General features: G+C 38.4%; 2 protein-coding genes across 2 annotated transcripts; one reads left to right on the top strand and one right to left on the bottom strand.

The window, feature by feature from the left end:
* Positions 1-910: 910 nt before the first annotated feature.
* On the top strand, positions 911-11,981 carry LOC132861526 (medium-chain acyl-CoA ligase ACSF2, mitochondrial-like). Its single transcript, XM_060893087.1, has 16 exons — positions 911-960; positions 1,982-2,168; positions 2,658-2,786; positions 2,892-2,945; positions 4,730-4,848; positions 5,041-5,203; positions 5,775-5,870; positions 9,615-9,766; positions 9,900-9,991; positions 10,061-10,137; positions 10,241-10,348; positions 11,015-11,166; positions 11,295-11,436; positions 11,548-11,658; positions 11,729-11,797; positions 11,899-11,981. Exons 1-16 carry the CDS (start codon positions 911-913, stop codon positions 11,947-11,949), a joined length of 1,752 nt encoding a protein of 583 aa, XP_060749070.1. The 3' UTR covers positions 11,950-11,981.
* A 43-nt stretch (positions 11,982-12,024) lies between these two features.
* ndel1b (nudE neurodevelopment protein 1-like 1b) lies at positions 12,025-20,054 on the bottom strand. Its single transcript, XM_060893091.1, has 9 exons — positions 19,934-20,054; positions 17,633-17,727; positions 15,386-15,539; positions 14,769-14,917; positions 14,489-14,625; positions 14,223-14,396; positions 13,935-14,026; positions 13,668-13,810; positions 12,025-13,478 (listed from the first exon to the last, which is right to left on the bottom strand). Exons 2-9 carry the CDS (start codon positions 17,716-17,718, stop codon positions 13,388-13,390), a joined length of 1,026 nt encoding a protein of 341 aa, XP_060749074.1. The 5' UTR covers positions 17,719-17,727; positions 19,934-20,054; the 3' UTR covers positions 12,025-13,387.
* Positions 20,055-22,304: the final 2,250 nt, after the last annotated feature.

The following is a 22,304-nucleotide window of genomic DNA, read 5'->3' as shown; positions in this document are numbered from 1 at the left end:
CCTGTTCATTATGAAATTGGTACAAAATATAGAAACATATTACAAAAAAAATTTACTGGTATTTTAAGACGATAAATGTTCTCATTCCGGCCTTTAAACTAAACAAACTAATTTGTGAATTGCCTGAATGAATACCAAGTCCTTCATTGCCCAGCATGATTCTCAGCGTTCCAGGTGACTCCTTCACTATTTCTATGTCTGGCTGCCTGCTTTCTGGTATGTTGAATTTTAGACATGCTGTTTAAAAAAATTTAATAAAAAAACATGCATTCCCTTCTCACAAGAATCAAAGTTCATATTTAAGTTTGCCTCATGTATTCACTAAGTGATGAAAGACAAGGCAGCCGATTTTATGTAACTATAAATATAAAGCACAAAAGAAATGATTATTGACCTAAATAGATATCATAACATAATAGGTTAAAGCTGTATTATTTTGTCATTGTGTGATGTATAGGCTATAGCTTTAACCATATATATATATATATATATATATATATATATATATATATATATATATATATATATATATATATATATATATATATATATATACACACACACACATATATATAAAACCTAGATTAACGTTGCCTGGGAAGCTAAAATATACGTTAGCTAATAATAGTTTAACTATATTAAATCTTTTGTTATAGTGATCGAGTTAACGTTATTTTATGCATAAATCATTCATTCGTGAAAATATTGCAACACATAAAGAAACACAGTTACCGATGGATTACACCATCTTGTAATAACTTGATAACTTGTAATATGACCTCGACTAATATCAGCACACTTTAACATTATGTAAAGGTAAAAAATCCCGTTGTAGTGTGGACAACACAGGATGCTTACCTAGTAATATCAGTGACCTAGCGTTGCTCCTTCTGAATCTTCCTCCACCGAAATGCGTGCACGTTTCACAGCACAGCAGCGTGGCGCGGATTCATCACTGCTGTACAGTTAAAATTGTCACTGCTTGTCTGCAGATTTTTACACTCACTCTTAACTCCACCGATAGAGCAACTTTACTCCCCAAAATGTTGAAAATACTCTATCTGGGTTAAAATAATTTTACTCTGAAATATTAACACCCCATTTTTTTTTTTACTGATGTAGGCTCTGACGGATATCACATAATGAAGTCTTTAATGATTGCTGTTTAATGATTGCTGATTACATTTCAGACTCATGATCCAGGTGCATGGGCAAAGTTTGGGTGTCATCATGTCTGATTTCTTTTCTGGGGTCTGACCCCAACATTCTCAGCTGGTACAGTATATGCAAAGAAAAGAAATCCACTGTGCTGTATGTGTAGCAGTAATAATAAAGGCTTCTTCTTGAAGCTGCGCACACAATTTATTTTGTAGCGTTCTACACAATTTATAGGTTATTTGGTACTAGACTTCCGCGTTGTTTTCTATATTGTGTTTGGTTTTTCTTTTTTGGTGGGGGCGTAAACACAGAAACTCACAGGTAAGGAAGGACGACTGTACAACTGCACGGATTACGCATTTATAAGGCATTCATTTCAGTGGAAATCAGCTAGACGCTTCTAGTCAAACCTACATGGCAATGAAATTGTTACAACACTTTGGTTTATATAACAGACGATTTAAAGCGCACAGGATTGGGGAAATTATTCAGCACTGTCGGTAAGTGATCATATTCATTTTATTGCATGTTATTAAAATTGTAGGTTATGTAAAGCTCGCCATAACGATTGTAAAAAACGCAATTTATAGTATTATAGTATTTGCATAAGGCAAATTGCCGACATTAGTATTTTATTGCAAAACTCTTTTTGCCAATTATATCTTCATGATGTCCAAGGTAACAGTTCATTAGCTGGTCGAAGCTTTGTGGTTCAAGTTCAAGGTCCTTTCCTTTGGGCAAATCTTCCAGCCTATTCATTGTATTTTAGCATTCACATCCTATTACCCAGCAATCTCAATGCGTTCTTTATTCTCTTGTATAGATTGGTTCATGACGAAAGCCATACACCTTTGAACATCAGCTATGTCCATGGTCCTTCTACTGTACCTCCCCTTTCCCTAACTATTGGTCAAAGTTTACTGACAACAGTGAATAAATGGCCTGATCGAGAGGCTGTGGTCTTTCTTCAAGATGGAATTCGAAAATCATTCTCTCAGTTTCAGCATGAAGTAGGTTTCCTTTCATTCAAATTGTTTCATCCTTTTGATATAATTTTGTTATCCTGCTCTTGCTTTTAGGTGATCTGACAACAAAAATACCTTCCCAGTTTGTTTGGACGCTGATCACAGGGGCAGGGACCACATTATGGGTTGACATTTTCAATCAGTACGAATAAATAAATATATTGCTGGGGCATCCCAGAGAGCAGAAATGGGTCTGATATCACCATTTACTTTGAAGACAACCATTTGTGTGAAAAAAACATTCTGTTGTTCTTTTTTGTCTTTACTATGAAAATTTTGCCTTTTGGCTAGGTACAAAAATAAGTACATATACATATTCATAAAGCAATGTGTATCTGTGCTAATATGAGTCATTAACCACCACTGTGGAGTGACATGTCAAAGAAATTCAATGCTGAACATGGGCACTACCAAAACAGGTGGAAATACCATTTTTTGTGGCATTTGGCAGAAAGAGTTAAAATCCATTTGCAGGTTGATCATCTGGCTGCTGGTCTTCTTGCACTCGGCTTGCAGAATGGTGACAGGCTTGGAATCTGGGGACCAAACAATTATGAATGGATCTTGTGCCAGTTTGCCACAGCAAAGGCTGGAATCATCATGGTGAGCATGTGATTTATTAATGTTTCTTTTTATTGTAAGATCTTTGTATTGTAAGATACATGCTTATCTATTAAATAGTCGACATTAACAAGAAGCTCTTTGCAGGTGTCTTTGAATCCAGCTTACAAAATCAATGAATTGGCCTTTGCTCTAAGGAAGGTAGGATTTAATTCAATTCAATTCAATTCAATTCAAGTTTATTTGTATAGCGCTTTTTACAATGGGCATTGTCTCAAAGCAGCTTTACAGAACATAAATATAGAACAGAAGATAAACATAAGGAGTAATATAAAGAATTAATATAATAAAAATTCAAAATATATATAAAGTGTGTCTGAGCCCCGAACACTATCAGGAAGACTGTTCCAGAGTTTGGGAGCTAAATAAGAAAACGCTCTACCGCCTTTAGTAGACTTAGATATTCTGGGAACTACCAGAAGTCCTGAGTTTTGTGATCTCAGAGAGCGTGAAGGATTGTAACGTGTTAGAAGACTAGTTAGATACGTGGGCGCTAAACCGTTAAGAGCCTTGTATGTTAGTAGCAGCAGTTTGTAGTCAATTCTAAACTTAACAGGTAGCCAGTGTAGAGATGATAGAATTGGGGTTATATGGTCATACTTTCTTGTCCTAGTGAGAACTCTGGCAGCTGCATTTTGGACTAACTGTAGCCTATTTATTAAAGATGCGGGACAACCACCTAGTAATGCATTACAACAGTCCAGTCTAGAGGTCATGAAAGCATGAACTAGTTTCTCAGCATCAGATACATGTTTCTCAGCTTGGCAATATTTCTAAGGTGAAAGAAGGCTGTTTTTGTGGTATGGGCGACATGATTTTCAAAGGACAAGTTGCTGTCTAATATAACACCCAGGTCTTTCACTGTCAAGCTACTAGAAACAGTGCATCCCTCTAATTGGAAGTTAAATTGTGAGAGTTTCTGTGTACTGGTTTTTGGACCTATAAGTAGTATTTCTGTCTTATCAGAGTTTAATAACAGAAAATTACAGCTCATCCAGTCTTTTATCTCTCTATGGCATTGAGTTAATTTGGACAATTTAGTTATTTCATCTGGTTTTGATGAGATATATAACTGTGTGTCATCAGCATAGCAATGGAAACTAATCCCATGTCTTCTAATGATGTTCCCTAATGGAAGCATGTATATCGAGAAGAGTAGAGGTCCTAGAACTGATCCTTGAGGGACCCCATTATTAACTGGTAGTAAACTGGAGGGTTCACCATCTAATTCTACAAAATGGTATCGGTCAGACAGGTAGGATCTAAACCAACTTAAAGCTTGTCCATGAATACCTGTGTAATTTTGTAAACGATCTAGGAGAATGTTGTGATCCATAGTGTCGAATGCAGCACTAAGGTCAATTAGAACTAATAGTGACATACAGTCTTGGGCCGAAGCTAAGAACAGGTCATTTGTGACTTTCACAAGTGCAGTTTCTGTGCTATGGTGGGGCCTGAAACCTGACTGAAACTCTTCGAGGATATTGTTCTCCTGTGAGAAGGGGCTCAGTTGAACAGACACAACCTTTTCAAGTATTTTAGACATAAACGGAAGGTGTGAAATAGGTCTGTAATTTGATAGTTCATTTGGATCTAAATTAGGTTTTTTGATGAGTGGCCTAATAACTGCCAACTTGAAAGACTTAGGGACGTAACCTAAAGATAGCGAGGAGTTAATAATATAAAGAAGAGGCTCACCATTTAACTTTTTTTAACTTTACAAAAAAAAATTAACCAGCTTTAGTAGTTTTACTGTAACATGAGAAGAAAGTAGCAGAGAGGCGAGGGAACAACTATTAAAACCTTTTCTAAGAACATGATGTAATTGGAAAATTTAGGAAGGTAAAAGGCTCGTACACAACTGCGTCATTGATTACAGCACACCTCATTGTGTTTTATATTGTGTTCTTTTCCTTTGTATACAGGTGCAGTGTAATGCTTTGGTGTGTCCTACTCAGTTTAAGAGCCAGAGGTTCTATGATATGCTGAGAGAGCTCTGCCCTGAACTCAACAATGCAGTGTCTGGTAGTATTAGGAGCACCAGGTAGAACATCATTAGAGGAAGATTACAACAAGGGAGAAAATCTGCCACAGTTACAGACTTTGCAGTTCAGATAACTTTCTGCTTCATAATAATAATTTGATATCATCCCAGAAAAAAGTTTTTAATTAACCTCTACTTCAGTGAATTATACAGTACTCGGAAAACCACTTAAAATTGTCTATGAATGTTTAGGTTGCCTGATTTGCGTAAGGTGATCGTGACAGACAGCAAGGAAACTGGTATGTTGCATCTGGATGATGTGATGCAAGCAGCAGAGAGTCAGCATCACAGGCAGCTGAACATCTTACAGAGGATCCTATGCCCTGAAGACCCCATTAACATTCAGTTTACATCGGTAATGCATTCACACCATAACCCATAATACACAAATATGACTTATTAACTTTCTGTTCTTGTAGAACATTCAAAACCACAATCAATCAATCTGCCACAAATGTTTGCATACTCTGTTGAAGTCTGTGAAATGGAACTTACCATGCAAATTTCAACCAGTATTACAGAAATAAATGAGAATAATAACTACAAGGGCTTCATCTGCTTGGAGAGATTTTACAACAGCTACAATGACTCTGCCCACCTATTATTGTGTTTTCCCAAAACACCAGAGCAAGTTGTTTACTGCTGTTCAGGCCAGTTCACTTGGAGATTATCCCTAGGGTCTTGAGTGCTTGACTACAACATGATGCAATATAAATGATTTGCTGGATTGGATTACAACCCTTAGCTGTATTATACCTGCTGAGTCACTGTTTTGTGACTGGTGTTTAATTTTAGTTTACTGATTCACTGACTTGATGTTCAATTGCAGTAGTTGCAGTGTCTATTCTATTGTTTCACCTTCTGACCCAAATAATCCCGCAATTATCAAGATTGAGTTATTGCATTTCACTGTTGTCATTTTACAGGGTACAACAGGAAACCCAAAGGGTGTCACCCTTTCCCACCAAAACATTGTAAACAATGCATATTTCATCGGTCTGCGAATGGGCTACAGCTTCAGAGTGAGCTTTCCTAATGACTCACTTACAATTTAACATATACAGTGGTGTGAAAAAGTGTTTGCCCCTTCCTGATTTTTTTTGCACATTTTTTACACTTTAATGTTTCAAATCATCAAACAAATTTAAATATTAGTTAAAAATAACAAGTAAACACAACATGCATTTTTTAAATGAAGGTTTGTGAAGGAAATGAAGGGATGTGGTAGCTTAGTGGTTAAGGTGTTCGACTACTGATCGGAAGGTCATTGGTTTGAATCCCAGATACACCAAGTTGCCAATGCAGGGCCCCTGAGCAAGGCCCTTAACCCTCAATTGCTCATGTGTATAAAATAATAACGTAAGAAATGTGTATGAAATAAAAACGTAAGTCACTCTGGATAAGAGTGTCTGCTAAATGATGTAAATGTTTTTATTATTAATGGAATAACAAATTCCAAACCTGGCTTAGTGGTTAGCACGTTCACCTCACACCTCCAGGGTCGGGGTTCGATTCCCGCCTCCACCTTGTGTGTGTGGAGTTTGCATGTTCTCCCCGTGCCTCGGGGGTTTCCTCCCCCGGTCCAAAGACATGCATGGTAGGTTGATTGGCATCTCTGGAAAATTGTCCGTAGTGCGTGAGTGAATGAGAGTGTGTGTGTGCCCTGCGATGGGTTGGCACTCTGTCCAGGGTGTATCCTGCCTTGATGCCCGATGACGCCTGAGATAGGCACAGGCTCCCCGTGACCCGAGGTAGTTCGGATAAGCGGTAGAAGATGAATGAATGAATGAATGAAATTCCAAACCCACATAGCCCTCTGTGAAAAAGTGTTTGCCCCCCTGTCAAAACATAAGTTAGCTGTGGTTTATCACACCTGAGTTAAATTTCTCTATCCACAGCCAGGCCTGATTACTGCCACACTTGTTTGCAATCAAGAAATCACTTAAATAAGACCTGACTGACAAAGAGAAGTAGACCAAAAGATCCTCAAAAGCTACACATCATGCTGAGATCCAAAGAAATTCAGGAACAAATGAGAAAGAAGGTAATTGAGATCTATCAGTCTGGAAAAGGTTATAAAGCCATTTCTAAAGTTTTTGGGACTCCAGAGAACCACAGTGAGAGCCATTATCATAAATGGCGAAAACATGGAACAGTGGTGAACCTTCCCAGGAGTGGCCGGCCAACCAAAATTACCCCAAGAGTGCAGCGACGACTCATCCAAGATGTCCCAAAAGACCCCACAACAACATCTGCAGTCCTCACTTGCCTCAGTCAAGGTCAGTGCTCATGACTCCACCATAAGAAAGAGACTGGGCAAAAATGGCCTGCATGGCAGAATTCCAAGATGAAAACTGCTGCTGAGCAAAAAGAACATAAAGGCTCATCTCAGATTTGCCAGAAAACATCTTGGTAATCCCCAAGACTTTTGGGAAAATACTCTGTGGACTGTGTGTGTCCCATTACATCTGGCGTAAAAGGAACACTGCATTTCAGAAAAAGAACATCATACCAACAGTAAAATATGGTGCTGGAAGTGTGATGGTCTGGGGCTGTTTTGCTGCTTCAGGACATGGAAGACTTGCTGTGATAAATGGAACCATGAATTCTGCTGTCTACAAAAAAATCCTGAAAAAGTACTGTGTGGGGCCATCTGTCCGTGACCACAAGCTGAAGTGAACCTGGGTTCTGCAGCAGGACAATGATCACACCAGCAAATCCACACCAGCAAGTCCACCTCTGAATGGCTGAAGAAAAACAAAATGAAGACTTTGGAGTGGCCTAGTCAAAGTTCTGACCCGAATCCTATTGAGATGTTGAGATCTATTAAAAAGGCGGTTCACGCTTGAAAACATTTACATTTGCATTTATATTTACAGCATTTGGCAGACACCCTTCTCCAGAGCGAACGTACAGAAGTGCTTAAGTCTCTATAATTGGATACATTAACTCTGGTTCACTAGGTTACATACTTAATATACCATAAGTCTAAAGCAGTTTTTTTTTTTTTTTTTTTAATTAAAATTTATATACAACAAACAAGAAAGGAAGTGCTAGTTGAAGTGTTTCATGAATAAGTAGGTCTTCAATCGTCATTTGAAAATAGCCAGTGACTCAGCTGTCCGGACCCGTAGGGGAAGTTCATTCCACCACCTTGGTGCCAGAACAGAAAAGTGTCTTGTTGTATACTTGCCTTTTACCCTGAGAGATGGTGGAACCAGTCGAGCAGTGCTGGTAGATCTGAGGGTGCGGGGTGCAGTGCGAGGAGTGATGAGGGCTTAATAAGAGACTGAACAAGTACCTGAGCAGCCTGTGTGGACACAAATGGCCGAATCCTTCTAATGTTGTAGAGAAGGAAACAACATAAGCAAGTCAAGATCGTCAAGACCACCAAATTTCCTGGTGTGAATCTAGCGGAGAACTTCACCTGGTCACTCAACACCAGCTCCATCACCAAGAAAGCCCAGCAGCGTCTCTACTTCTTACAAAGACTGAGAAAGGCACATCTTCCTCCCCCCATTCTGACTACGTTTTACAGAGGAACCATTGAGAGCATTCTGAGCAGCTGCATCACTGTCTGGTTTGGAAACTGTATCACATCACCTGTATGGACTGCACAGACCTACACCAAATACACACACTTCTAATATACATCCATCAACCAGTTTACATGCTGTTTACATCCATCAACCTGTTTACATGCTGTTTTTGCACACTTTTTTGCTCTTTGCACATACTGTCTAACATTTCACTCGTTTGCTGTTTGCACAATTCTTTACATTATCTCAGGGACCCGCTGCTATGAAACTGTGCTCATTATAGTATTACTGCACGCAATATTGTTGAACCTACGGTATTTACACTGGTCGGCGCTGTTTCTGTTTATTGTCTTTTTTGTATTGTCTTGTAATTTTTTGTTTGCTGTTTCTGTTTTTTGTCCTGCACTGTTTTGTCTGTCTTGTCCTGCACTGTTTGCACCAGGTTGCACAGTTGCACTTTATGTATCTAGGACTAACTTACTAAGTCCTTAGCCCTGTCTTTCTTTTATGTATCACCAGGGTCCTGGAGAAACGTTGTCTCATTTCACTGTGTACTGTAACAGCTATACATGGTTGAAATGACAATAAAAGCTTCTTGTTCAGTTTTGCTAGGGTTGAGCTTTAACTGATGAGCAGTAATCCTTGATGATATTTCTGCCAGTCATGCTGAGATCCGATCAGAAGCTGTGGTATCTGAAGGTGGGAAAAAGAAGATCAGTTGTGTATCATCAGCATAATAGTGGTAAGAGAACCCATGTGAGGAAATAACTTCACCAAGAGAGTGAAACCCTTGAATGTGGCTGAATTACACCAATTCTGCAAAGATCAGTGGACCAAAATTCCTCCACAGTGCTGTAACAGACTCATTACAAGTTATTGCAAAAGCTTGATTGCAGTTCTTGCTGCTAAGGGTGGCCCAACCAGTTATTAGGTTTAGGGGGCAAGAACTTTTTCACACAGGGCCATATAGGTTTGGATTTTGTTTTCCCTTAATAATAAAAACCTTCATTTAAAAACTGCACGTTGTGTTACTTGTTATCTTTGACTAATATTTAAATTTGTTAGATGATCTGATACATTAAAGTGTGACAAACATGCAAAAAATAAAAAAATCAGGAAGGGGCAAGCACTGTAGTTCAATAGATAGCCTGAAAATAATCAAAACAATAGAATACAGATGAATGTTGGAGTGGACTTTACATATAACTTTACACTCTCTCTCCTTAGACACAGGTACGAGTTTGTGTTCCTGTGCCCCTGTACCACTGCTTTGGGTCTGTTTTGGGCGGAATGTGCATGGCGGTCCATGGCATCACATTGGTCTTTCCTTCATCTGCATATGACCCCCAGGCAAACTTGGAGGCCATTCACAAAGAGAAGTATAATAGGATTTAATGATATGTGATTAGTTGGCAATTTAGTATGTAGTGAAATAAAATAAAAAAAGCCTACCAGATAGTTCCCTATTTATTAATTACAGATTTTTTTTTAATTGAAATTTTTTTTTTTTAGATGCACAGTGATCTATGGTACCCCGACAATGTACATTGACATGCTGAGTCAGGAAAACTTTGACAACAATAATTTGTCCTCACTTGAGACAGGTAAAAAAAAATAGTTTGTAATTTTGATGTTAACATTTATTCCAGTGATGACCAGGAATTTTGAACCAGGTATTATTGGAGGATCCTCGTGTCCCCCTGAAATCATTCGGAGAGTGATAAGTGACATGAAGGTTAAACAGATAACTGTAAGTTTACTGTATCTACACACCCACAAACACAGTGGCATCTTGAAATCCTTTTTTTTTGCCTGATAAAATTGTTCTTGTCTCAATGCTTTACACATATCAGGTAGCTTATGGAACAACAGAAAACAGTCCGATCACTTTTCTGGGTTTTCCTATGGACAGGATGGAGCTTAAGACTGATAGTGTTGGGTACATCATGGACCACACCGAGGTCTGGAAGTTCCAATCTTTTAAAATCTTTTAATGCACTATGTACATACTCTTAAAAACTGGCATTAAAATGGCAGCATGTATGGCGAGACATTTTTGATGTTCTCTGTAGCACCAACAGAAAGTTTTAAAATATACAGTAAACTGGAGGAAATTGGGAGAAATGGTTCTCTGTGGTATCATGCTATAGAACCTCTTTTAGCATATTTATTTATGACAATGGATAAAGTGGACATTTCTTTAGGAAGAGCTTATAATCCTCTAAACCTGCCCCTTATCAGTCTAACAGTCATCAGTCTAAAGGGACCACCATAGGCCAGATGTTTGGGTGGTGGATGGTAGTGTGGCACTGCAAAGCAGTGTTTCACGTTTGCCAATATCAGTTCTGGGTTGAGAAACAGTCCACTATACAGAAATCTTCAGCTAGCAGCATGACAGAAATTTTAAATTGATAAATGGCTAGAGAGATGAGTCGGCTTATGTTTGATTCACTGGACTTTTATGGTTTTATTATTCAAGCTTGAATGTGGCTTTGGCACAGTATCCAGTCAATAACAAAACTGATTAAGTATCCAATTAAGTCTCATAATAATCTGGCAATGAATGTACATAGCCATAATTTGTATATAAACTGAACATTTTAAACAAAGCAAGTTCTGTTCCTCAGGCTAAGGTAGTGGAGCCATTGTCTGGGCAACTGCTCCCTCTGGGCCAACCTGGAGAGCTGCTCATTCGAGGTTACTGTGTAATGCAGGGCTACTGGGACGAGCCTGACAGAACACAGGAGAGCATCACAGAGGACGGCTGGTACAAGACAGGGTGAGATTTTGCTTATGACAGATATGTCCTTATGCCATTGTGAACTGTGGAAGGAAGTAGGTTACATAGAGAACAGGAGTACATACATGGTAAAAGGACACACAAAGGATTTCAGTTACTCTTTCCAGTGATATCGCCAGCCTCAATCAATATGGCTTCTGTCGTATTGACGGACGCATAAAGGATATGATAAACCGTGGTGGGGAAAAGATCTTTCCTGCTGAGGTTGAGCAGTTTCTTCACACACACCCAAAAGTGAAAAATGTTCAGGTGAGCTTGCATCATTATACCACAAGGAGGCAGCAGTGCAGGAGTTACAGAGGGAGTATAGCAGTTTAAAGTGGAACATTCTATTCTGTTCTGTCCGCATGAATCCTGCAGGTGGTCGGTGTGAAAGATGATAGACTGGGAGAGCAGGTTTGTGCCTGCATTAAGGTAGCAGAAGGACAGGACTGCACTGTGGAGGAGATCAAGGCTTATTGCAAAGACCAGGTAACAGGAATGACCACATCCTTCACATGAACAAAACAAACAAGGCCTATGATTGATTTATGCATTCCAGATCTCCTACTTCAAAATCCCACATTATGTGATGTTTGTTGAGAAATATCCACTGACTGCTTCAGGGAAAGTAAGTTTCTTTATTTATTGGTCTAGAAAAATAACAGAGAAATATTATAGAAGTGTGTGAAAAGGACCATTCTGATGTCTGTTTTTTTTTTTTTACCTCAGGTTCAAAAGAATAAACTGCGTGCAGAAATGGAGAACATTCTCGGACTGTAATGCTGCCTCAACACTACATCCAGAGAACATAGTTGTAGTTAAGATAGCTGAGATGAATTAAAACAGATGATCAGATTTTATAGTGACATTTTAAACTTTATTGGACAACTGTTTTATCATTATATTTTGAAACAATATACAATATGTAAAATTTACTCTTCCTCTCCAACACATGCCATAAGGAATTTGAAATAAATTAGTGAGCTGTAAGACCCAGTCTCGATATGTACAAATTTCCTAGGCAAACTTTTAATGCTTACAATCTTATATACATGTGACAATGCAGAGTCAACAGAGTGCTCAATAACTTAATATACTGTGTGAAATTAAATACTAAGGGGCAAAAAAAAAAGTGCTCCAACATTGTGTGGTTTTACAAAGTGCGGGTACCGGCACGCTGAACAAAAAAAAACAAAAAAAAAACCAAAACGGAAACAACCGTCAAAAATACAGACATGTGAATGAAAAACTAACAGTGACTGTCAAACCAACCAGCAACGTCAAGAAGCATGAGACAGATGAGGTTTACACAGCCACTAACAATTCCTCAACCAATATACTTCACCTTACAACACCGCATTATAACCAGTTAATATAACCATATAATGTTCTAGAGATAAAACAGTATCATCTTCATTATAACCATTCTAAGCTAGGATGCTGGCTGGGGTAATATTGAACATATACCACTGACAATTGTGTGGTTTTTTTATGTGCTGTGGTTGGAATTAATAGCAAATTTCAGAACATCATTGTTGCACAAACTGTCTACAGCTAATATAGTGACAGTGAGGTTTTCTATGTCAGTAGCTATTCAACCAGCCTGCTGAAGCAGCATATAGAGCAGAGACACACGTGAATAATTCAAAGGGCCACTAACAGAGTAGGGGATCATTCCATGCTGTTTTGAAAGGCCGAAACAATATATTCCAGGTCAAACCCCCACCGCTCTGTGTAGACAATAATCTAATTATAATTTTATTAGACTCTGGATGCAAACAACATGGAATCCAGTTAAAGAGGTATATGCTGTTTGCATCGCTGACTTTTTAAGTGGCTGCTTCTTGGACATAGACAGCCACCCATCTGTAAATATAATTCTGACTTAAAACAAAATCTTATTTAACCATTTTTTTAAACAAATAAACAAACCAAAAAATTGTGCAACAACTTCAAACAAGCCAAAAAGATGCAGGGGCCTGTTTGGGCCCCTTTGTCGTTTGATGGCTTCAAGTAAAAACAAAAATGGCAAAGTGAAATATGAGAGCTCTGAAGAAAGGGCTCAGCCGAAAGAGTCACGTGCCCCAGTGTCCGACATGCATCTGCCAGACACGCACACAAGACTCACAAACACACAAAATGGCAGGGTTTCCCAATGTCCTTTCCTTTCTGTTTCCATGCTGTCCATTGTTTTTTTTTGGAGGCAGCTGTGGTTGTTTCACACGCTGAGTGGTAGCATGCCGGGAGGGGACACGTTTCGCTGTGACGTCATTGCACTCAGAGTGCCAGGATCCAGGCCATTCATAGTCCTGTGTAGCATAATCAATATTAGCACATGGTGTGATCAATACACAATTAACACTAACAAATGGTGACCTTAATTATAATCTATGATTTTGGGCACACTTTGCTATCAATGTTGCTTTTCATGAGTGTTGCATTGCATTGTTGTAGTGTTTTTGGTAATTATAGTAAACACTCCTTATCTTTTTACTCACGTCTTATCAAAGTATGTTGTGTGAAGAGAATGAGAAAACTTGGTGGCATTGCTATTTATCAGGTTCCCATTTTCTGTGTAGTTTTTCCTTGCTGCCTGATCTTTGGCAAAATTCCTACAGGCAGCCAGCTTGGACTCCAGAGCCTGTAGATACATGGAAATGCAAACAGAGTTTAACTTCTGCCCACTGTGAGGACACCTGTCCCTTACAGGCTGGTATGTGTTACAAAGAGGCACAAGGTTTTATTTAAAAAAATTCAGGAATTACCCCAACTTTCCGCAGAAGATCACCAACAATGTTGAGAGCAGATATCCTTGCAGATGGGGTGAGTGGGGAGTTTCCACAACCAGTGGTCAACACTGAATCAATAAATAAATAAAGACAAATATGCAAATTAATAATGCTTTCGAATAAAACAGATAATGAGTAAAACAGGTAATGTTTCGAGAAACTATTGAGCCCAGTTGAGAGCAGGAACTGGTTTGTGAACGAGTAAAACCCAGAGTGCTGTTAAAGTAAAAACCTGAGTAAAAGGGGAGCGCATGCTTTGCATACCTTTCTGATTAATGAAAGGATGGTCTATTGTTTTTCCCACTGGTGTAGCTGGAAGAGAAAGGGAGGCTTGAACAGCTGTGTCCATTTTGTCAGTGTCCAGTGTCGGAGAGCTGGGTGCTGACATTCTGGTGGAATCTGAGGCTCTTTCCCGCACAGCCAGCTCCTGCCTTAGGTCTGCAAGACAGACAAATAACTCACTATAGGCTCAACATGTTGCAGTACAAATGGCAGAGAGAACAGTGTTTAGTAGAAAAGCTCAAGTCTACCTCTGGCCTCATCTTTTAGCCTTTGCACAGACACCAACAAAGATTCCTTTTCATCCAGCTCACTCTCAAGGAAGGCGTTTCTCTCTATGGCCTGGTTCAACCGCTGCTCAAAGTCCTCCAGAGAAGTAATTGTTGCTCTGGACAAAACAAAACAGGTATGCAATGTGTACATTTAGATGTATTTGTATAGCAGGTGTTTGTGACTACTGCTTTTGTGGTGTCTCATAAACAGGGTTACAATGGGATACTTAAATGTGAAACAATAAGTTTGTGTATGTACCTTTTAGCTCGCTCTAGGTCATCATTAGCCTGCTCAAGTTCCCTGACATATTTGTGCAGCTGCTCCTTGATGCAGCGTGTCTGGCCTAGGTCATCCTCCAGCATGGATATCTGCTTATAGCTCTGTGCGTACTGCTGCTCCAGTTTCTCCTGCACGGCACGAGCAAACACAAAAGAGAGAAAAGACATTTAATGAAATTTAATAAAGGCATTCTTTCCCGCTTCTAGAGAAACAGCTGAAGGTAGCACACTTTCAGTTCAAAATTAGAACAAATACAGCTACACCCTTTAGGCGCTCCCTCTAAAGTCACAAGATCGCTTTTCTGAGAGGATATTTTAATAGGTTTGAGGTATGAGGAACACTGAGGAAATTTAACTTGACAGATTAGACGCTCGTGTGCAAAAGCAATTAAGGCCCTGGTCAAAATGTAAAATACACCACCTTTATATTGTATTTTTGTAAGTATTGCGACTACCTTGATTCTTTTAATAGCATGTACTTGCCACATAACCAAGGTTGATCAAACCAATGACTCTAGAAAAGCAAAAATACTATAGAAAAGCAAAAAATAATATAATAATTGGTTAAGACTGTGAAAGCAAAAAGTAAACTTTTACCTTCAGGTTATCCACCTCACTTTTCAGCCGTTGATTTTCGGCCTGCAGGTCACGGATACGGTGTTCTGCCTGACCGAGCTGAGCCTCTAGCTCTGCCTCCAACTCACGGCTGCCCTCCTGGAACTCTTGCAACTCCTCTTGGGCATCATTGTAACTTTGGAGAAAAGCACACCATAAGCACACATGCCTAATACTGGTGTTTTCCAGGCCATCTGTGACTTGTTTCAGTCGGCTCTGGATGGAGAAATCAAAACTAGGTCACACAATAATTTAGAATTTGGCAGCCATCATCATAATAAGTGACGGACTACAAATTACTCTCAATGTGAGCCAGACTGAATTTAAAGCAAAGAAACATTGCTGAATCCAGAATAACATGCAGTCCTCCACAAACCCAAACAAGGCAATACAGCTCTTAGTCAAAACTGACATTTCCTCTAAAAGAGCACACAACAATGGGTTAATAAGAAGTGTGGCTATATTAAAAACGAGTGAGTTAGCAAAATGTGTCTACGCTGAGACCAGATGGACAAGAGACCTCCTGTTTCAACTGGTTAAAGGTCAGCATTCAGAAAGGAGCAGAGTGTGGATAATTGAAGTACAAACCCTGGCAGGAGACAGGAAATTAACTAAGCAGGCTGACTCTGTGTCTCTGATAATGTTCAGCACAAGTAATTTTTTTAGACTGAGTTTATTGTCAAGCAGTCTGACAGGAAGGGTGTGTGTATCAAGAGTTATTTTCTTTTTAAAGGCCTTAGCTCCTGCCATGACAGTTCTATAAAGTAAGTCCTCAGAACTAATCCAAAGTACATGTAAACAGGAAATAGCTCAAAACCTCTTAAAATGTTCTCATTTTAACATTCACAAAGCATTTTCAATACGTCTGCCGAAGCCTTTACTATATAATAGTGTTGTCTGATATTAAAAGCAAAACATTTCAATAAAATGTGCTTCCGAATCAGAGCAGTCTAAGTGCCTGGAAAAAATAGCGTCTCTTCACTCATTAAAGACATGTAAATTCTTGAATGGCCTTGTGTGTTCAGGCAGTCTGATACCAATAACTATTAAAAGAAAAAGACAAGTCTTCTGCCAAGAACAGGATTGATTTCATGCAGTTAATTGTAAGCAATTCTTAGAGGTGATGCACCATTAAAAATTCCAGCACATGTTCAGAAGTATTAAAGAGATCTAAAGCAGCAGCAGCAGGTATTTTAGCAGGTACAGTATTTTTATTCTCAGTATTCTCTTCCATGTCAGTGTTTTAGGATTAAACGGCTAAAGAAAAATGAACATGAAAGACACAACATTCTCATAAATATTTAAAAAAACAAAACTGAAGGCTGTATAAACAAAGTATATATGAACTCACCATTGCATTAAATATTCAAAAACCAATAATAAAGTCAAATAAATAAATCAATAAATAAATAATGTAGAAGTGAACTGAAAATAACATACTCTGAAAGACTTCTTTAACATGCCAAAATAAACAGGCAACAAAACTGTTACTCATAGGTACATTGTTGATGCACAGTTACATCCACAATGTTCTACAGTTACATATTTCCATTTGTGTTAATGTCAAGCACTGCCAGAAGATATACAGCCAACTCTATCTAATAAAGAACAAAGGGAGACTGGAATCTACTAAAAGACACTGTACAAAACAATTCATTTCTATGGGCAAAGGCACAGCCAGTGATGTTGCTCAATTATTTTGCATTTTCTCAGCAGGACATGCCTTGTTCCGCTTGTCTAATCAGTTGCTCTTGGTCCTGAAATGTCTCAGGAGTTTTTCCCCCAGTTGTGCTTTAGTGTAATTTAAGCCCAACACAGCAACAGTGATACAAGATGTCACAGTGAATCATAAAACATAATCTTGATTGTTGCTGTGCTATGGTGTCATGAGGCTGTCACTCACCAGGCTGTGTGCATCACCACTTCTGACTTATTTTCATCACAGGGCCTATTTGCCCTTTGCACCATTTAACACGCTATTCAATACTAAAAGCATAAAACAAAGCAATCAAAAAGGCGCTCTCAGAAGTTCTACGTCATTGGCCTTGACAGTTCTGCTTAAATGAGGTGGAAATAGCACTTGAAATATTATACTGAAAGTCTCGATTATACTAAACACTTTTCCGGAGGTGCTTCATCATCCGTAACCTTGCTTGATTTACTCATATTCATACTCATATTTACTCAGCTTAAATGTAAACCTTAATAAACAAACAGTTAACAACTTACCTTTTCTGGTATTTAAAAGACAATTTTTTCCAGTATTCAATTTCCTCATCTTTTGAGGTGAATTTTGGCATCATTTCTGTGTCCATGGTAGAAGCCTGTAGAATAATTAAGAAGGACAAATAATTAAATTCCATTTGTTTCCAATATTTAATTTATCTGCACCTCACCAGGGATCTGACCCTGATGAACTGGCTAATACATCAATAGCAATAAAAGTCTGATAGATTAACATAACCTGAGGCTATCATTGAATTTAAACTCAAGTCAGGCCCAAGCTTAAATTATTTTAAAAATATTTCAGAAATACTGAAAGTGGAGAAGACGAGAAAATATTTAGTTTTATTTATGACTGCTTAGGCATCACTTTATCCAGCAAAAATAAAATAACCGGAGACAATTATTGATTAGTGTGCATATACATTTCAGCATGTGAGAAATGAAGATGCCCTTTAGAGAGGTGGAACATTGTCCTTGATGATGCAAAATCCCAAGATGTGTAAACTGGCCTTTATATGAAGCCTTCGTATCTTGGTATCTGTACTTTAAATGCTGCTGTTTCACAAATGGGCTTGAAGTAAAATAATCCTTCTACTACATCTGTATTGCAATATAACAGGATAAATCCTTTATAGTGACAAACATCCTAACGATTTTAACACTCCTGCCATTTAAAATTCCAATATATTTATAATGGACACAATACAGTCTTTGCTTCAAAGCACTGACTCCAGACACACTAAAGAAATGCAGTTCAAAGTAGGACACAGTTCACGTTACTCAGTGACAAATACACACACTTATGGATAGACTTGATATGATTTTGAGCACAATCAAGATAAAAATCATGTTATCGGTCAAATCAAACAAATTCAAGAGAGCAAACATAACCTTAAACACAAGTCCAATCTCAGCACTTTGTTCATTTATTTAATTCAATATTAGTGGCCCTAGGTAACAATTTCACCAAAAAAATAACTGGACCTACAGGTCAACAACCAACTCTCTTACACAGACACACATGAACACACACATACTTAAGACTTGTACCCAAAATAAACCCAAGAGACAAAATGCCTGACATAATGGCCAAACAGGAAAGAAATGCGGGATGCTTCCCTTCACTTTCCTCTCATTTCACGCCTGCGCTTCTGAGTCAGTGTCTAACCAAAGGGGAAGCCGAGGAGAGGCCAGATTCTTTGCCTATGACATTATTTCCTGGAAAACATGGAACACACACACACCATCCTGCAAGAAGAACCCTGCTACCTTTGTTTAAAGCAAACCAGATACTTTCATCCAGCTCATTTAAACAAACACATACCCAGGACACCGATCTGTATCAAAGTTTAAAACTAAACACTTATAAGCTGATTAAAACGGTTTTGAACTAAAGAGACGCAAATTTATCAATTCTAAGCATTTTGAGAGTTTGGCTTCCTGACTTACAATGCAGGTGTCTGTGCATAAATGAGAAGCTTCAGGTTCCGGGGTATTAAAATAACACTACTTCATTGTGTTTTTGCAGCCATACACTTAACATTTTAAGCACAGAGGAGAAGCAACCCTTACAGTGGGATCTGATCGGTCTGATGCTGGGTGGATCCTTTTTTCGGGGAGGGGTATTATATTATCAATCACATACATGATCTAGGTAATCCAGTGAGCATCACTGTCTGGATAAACACCAAAGCAGTAATAAAAGCCCAAAAGCCAGGGTCAAGTACAGAAATCTTTGGTACAGACATCTACTAAACCTGGTAAGTAACCAGGGGTTAAATCATAAGTATTTTTAATCAAATGGCTGACACATATATATATAAACATATATAATAAACAATAAACCCAACCCGTCTTACAGTTTACTGAGGTCTAGATCGAGATATAATACGAATAAAAAGTGGTCAATATGCAGGGAAAGTTGATAAAGCACGACTAAGAAGAAATTAGAAGCATTTTGTATAAAGGAAAAGGTCTGTAACGCTGCTATTTAGTCAGACAGCTTGTAGTTAGTCAGTTACCTAACGGTCACATCTGATAAACTACAAGTTAGATTACGTTTAAATTAACACATATTTCATGACATTTATTACCTTTAACATTACGAGTCCAGTAAGGTGTATGTTCTACATCAACAGGATAATTCTGGCCGCCTGAAAGGTCAAACAAACTCAGGGCCGTCAACCGGCTAATCATCAAGCTAACCGCTAACATCTAACTCAACGGCTGGGGTGTGAATTTACACTCAATGTACACTTAGAAAACCTCATCCCAACATGACAAGCAACAATATGAGCAACATACCTGATAATCTACCTCAACATGCCCAGCCCTCGAAGATACACTCTCAACACACCGCCCGAATCCACAGCTCTGTCACTGAGGAAGCGCCAACGCGGCTCGCAACCTATTTTTTTTTTGAGTCAGAACGATTTCCGGTAAGATGACGCAATGACGCCGGTGAGATTTAATCGGACGTCATTCACTGCGTCGCACAATCAAACTATATACGATGAATTTCGCAAATATATTAACAATTATTTTTTTATTTAAGTCACATTTTAGCTGATATACGCGTGTCAATATTAGAAACTATGCGTTTTATATTTCATAGCGAAATGTAATATAAAACTTAAAAAAATAAAATAAAATAGAGTAAAATAATAAATTATTAATATGCACTCTCACTCACTCGTTTTCTACCGCTTATCTGAACTACCTCGGGTCACGGGGAGCCTGTGCCTATCTCAGGCGTCATCGGGCATCAAGGCAGGATACACCCTGGACGGAGTTCCAACCCATCACAGGGCACACACACACTCATTCACTCCGGACAATTTTTCCAGAGATGCCAATCAAACAACGGGGAGAACATGCAAACTCCACACACACCAGGCGGAGGCGGGAATCGAACCCCCAGCCCTGGAGATGTGAGGCGAACGTGCTAACCACTAAGCCACCGTGCCCCCCTATTAATAAACAATAAAATATAAATAAATAAATAATGCTGCATATGTGCGCAGATGCTATACAGATGGTAGAGTCAGAATTTGGTACCAATGGCATGAATCCATGAACCCGACCTGTCTTGTGTCAGCAGTCCAGGCTGATAGAGGTGGTGTAATGTTTTCTTTTCCTCTTAATATCAGTCAGCCATCACTTGAAAGCCCCAGACTGAGTACTGATGCTGAGGTCCAGTGTGATAATGCACCATGTCACCAAAGCAGAAGATGTCAAACTGGGTTCATGAACATGACTTTGGATAAGTTCAGTGTTCCTCAGTGTCTTACCCAGTCACAAGATGTGAATCCAATAAAACATGTGGTAGATCTGGTAGAACAGGAGATCTGCAGCCTGAAAGTGCACCTGAAATATCTGCAGGAATTGTGTGATGCAATCATGTCAACATGACCCAGAAACCTAAAGGAATGTTTCAAGATCTTGTGGAATCCATGGCCCTACCCTGTTATTATTATAATTATTATAATTTAAAAATGATATACTGCTCATAAACCCCTGTTCATCTTTGACCCATACACCCTGCTTGTGTTTGCTTAAAATAGGAGGTTGGTACATTTGCACAACACAGAACTGAAAGCTGCTTTCTTTATCCGTCTGACATGATGTATAACAAATAAATCATAAATCTTACACTTTAATAAATGGTAACACTTAAATAAATAAATAAAGATTGAAGCCTGTTGAAAGAAGGTTGCTTTTGTCTCGGTTTAACTACATCATCATCAACGGTGCAAGTGCAAATCAGGTCTCCTGCGCCATCGTGCGTTTTAGCGCGTAATAGCTGACAACTGCGATAAAGAAAGAAAAACAAACAAAAAAACAAACATAAATGCTACTATAAGTTACTTCTAAAAAAAACAACAACAATATTACCTTGGCCTCAAATTATGCATAGAGTCTGTAGTATTTGCAATTACCGGTCAAGGCTTCAAGACATCCTAATCTCTATTAAAAATAAAACAATACAGACTCTAGAGGCTATTGTCTATGAAAATCCCAGGAGATCAGCAGTTTCTGAAGTACTCAAACCAGCTCTACCACAGAGATTGACATGACATATTTCTAAACATGACAATAATCTAAAAGAAAATTGCATATATGTATTAATTAATGCATTTATTTGTTTGATTAAATCGCATGCTATAAGTAAGCGCTCCCTAAAAGTGCTCATTCTAATTAATACACTATTATGGTGGTTAACAGAACAATGCTTGAAAGATTGTGTGTGTTTCTCTGTCCAAGTAAACTGTTTGTCTACTCATTTATATTTAGCAATGTTTTATATGATTAACTCTAGCAATATTAGAACATTGCAAATGTCTGGAAACAGAAAATAAAAATAATTACAGCCATCAGGTGCACAATAATAAACATCTTCAGAAAAAAATCTGTTTGATTAAATATAATTTGTTGAATTACTTACAAATACTGATATTACAAAATATTGTGCACCTTGTTTTGGTTCGATACTGTTAAGAACCTATTAATAAATTCCTTAAGTGTCTAACTTGACAAGATTAAGAGTGCACATTAGTGCATACTAGAGAAGGCACACATCTGAGCTAACATCCGTAGAGCAAACCCTTCATTTGAAATCGATACCAGTAGATTTTCTTTCCCGACTCTGTAGCCCTTCCAGTTTGACAACCTTTTG

This window comes from Tachysurus vachellii, chromosome 18 (genome assembly GCF_030014155.1).
Source record: "Tachysurus vachellii isolate PV-2020 chromosome 18, HZAU_Pvac_v1, whole genome shotgun sequence".
NCBI lineage: Eukaryota > Metazoa > Chordata > Actinopteri > Siluriformes > Bagridae > Tachysurus > Tachysurus vachellii.
This window is presented reverse-complemented; position numbering and strand designations above follow the sequence as displayed.

Excerpts from the sequence above, each read along its gene's own strand:
- LOC132861526 (XM_060893087.1), top strand. The coding sequence starts at position 911 with ATGCGTGCACGTTTCACAGCACAGCAGCGTGGCGCGGATTCATCACTG. Across the intron at positions 2,169-2,657 it reads TCTCTCAGTTTCAGCATGAA|GTTGATCATCTGGCTGCTGG; the intron begins GTAGGTTTCCTT and ends ATCCATTTGCAG. Across the intron at positions 5,204-5,774 it reads TTAACATTCAGTTTACATCG|GGTACAACAGGAAACCCAAA; the intron begins GTAATGCATTCA and ends GTCATTTTACAG.
- ndel1b (XM_060893091.1), bottom strand. The coding sequence starts at position 17,718 with ATGGACACAGAAATGATGCCAAAATTCACCTCAAAAGATGAGGAAATT. Across the intron at positions 14,397-14,488 it reads GCTAAAAGATGAGGCCAGAG|ACCTAAGGCAGGAGCTGGCT; the intron begins GTAGACTTGAGC and ends TCTGTCTTGCAG. Across the intron at positions 14,027-14,222 it reads TCCTTTCATTAATCAGAAAG|TGTTGACCACTGGTTGTGGA; the intron begins GTATGCAAAGCA and ends TTATTGATTCAG.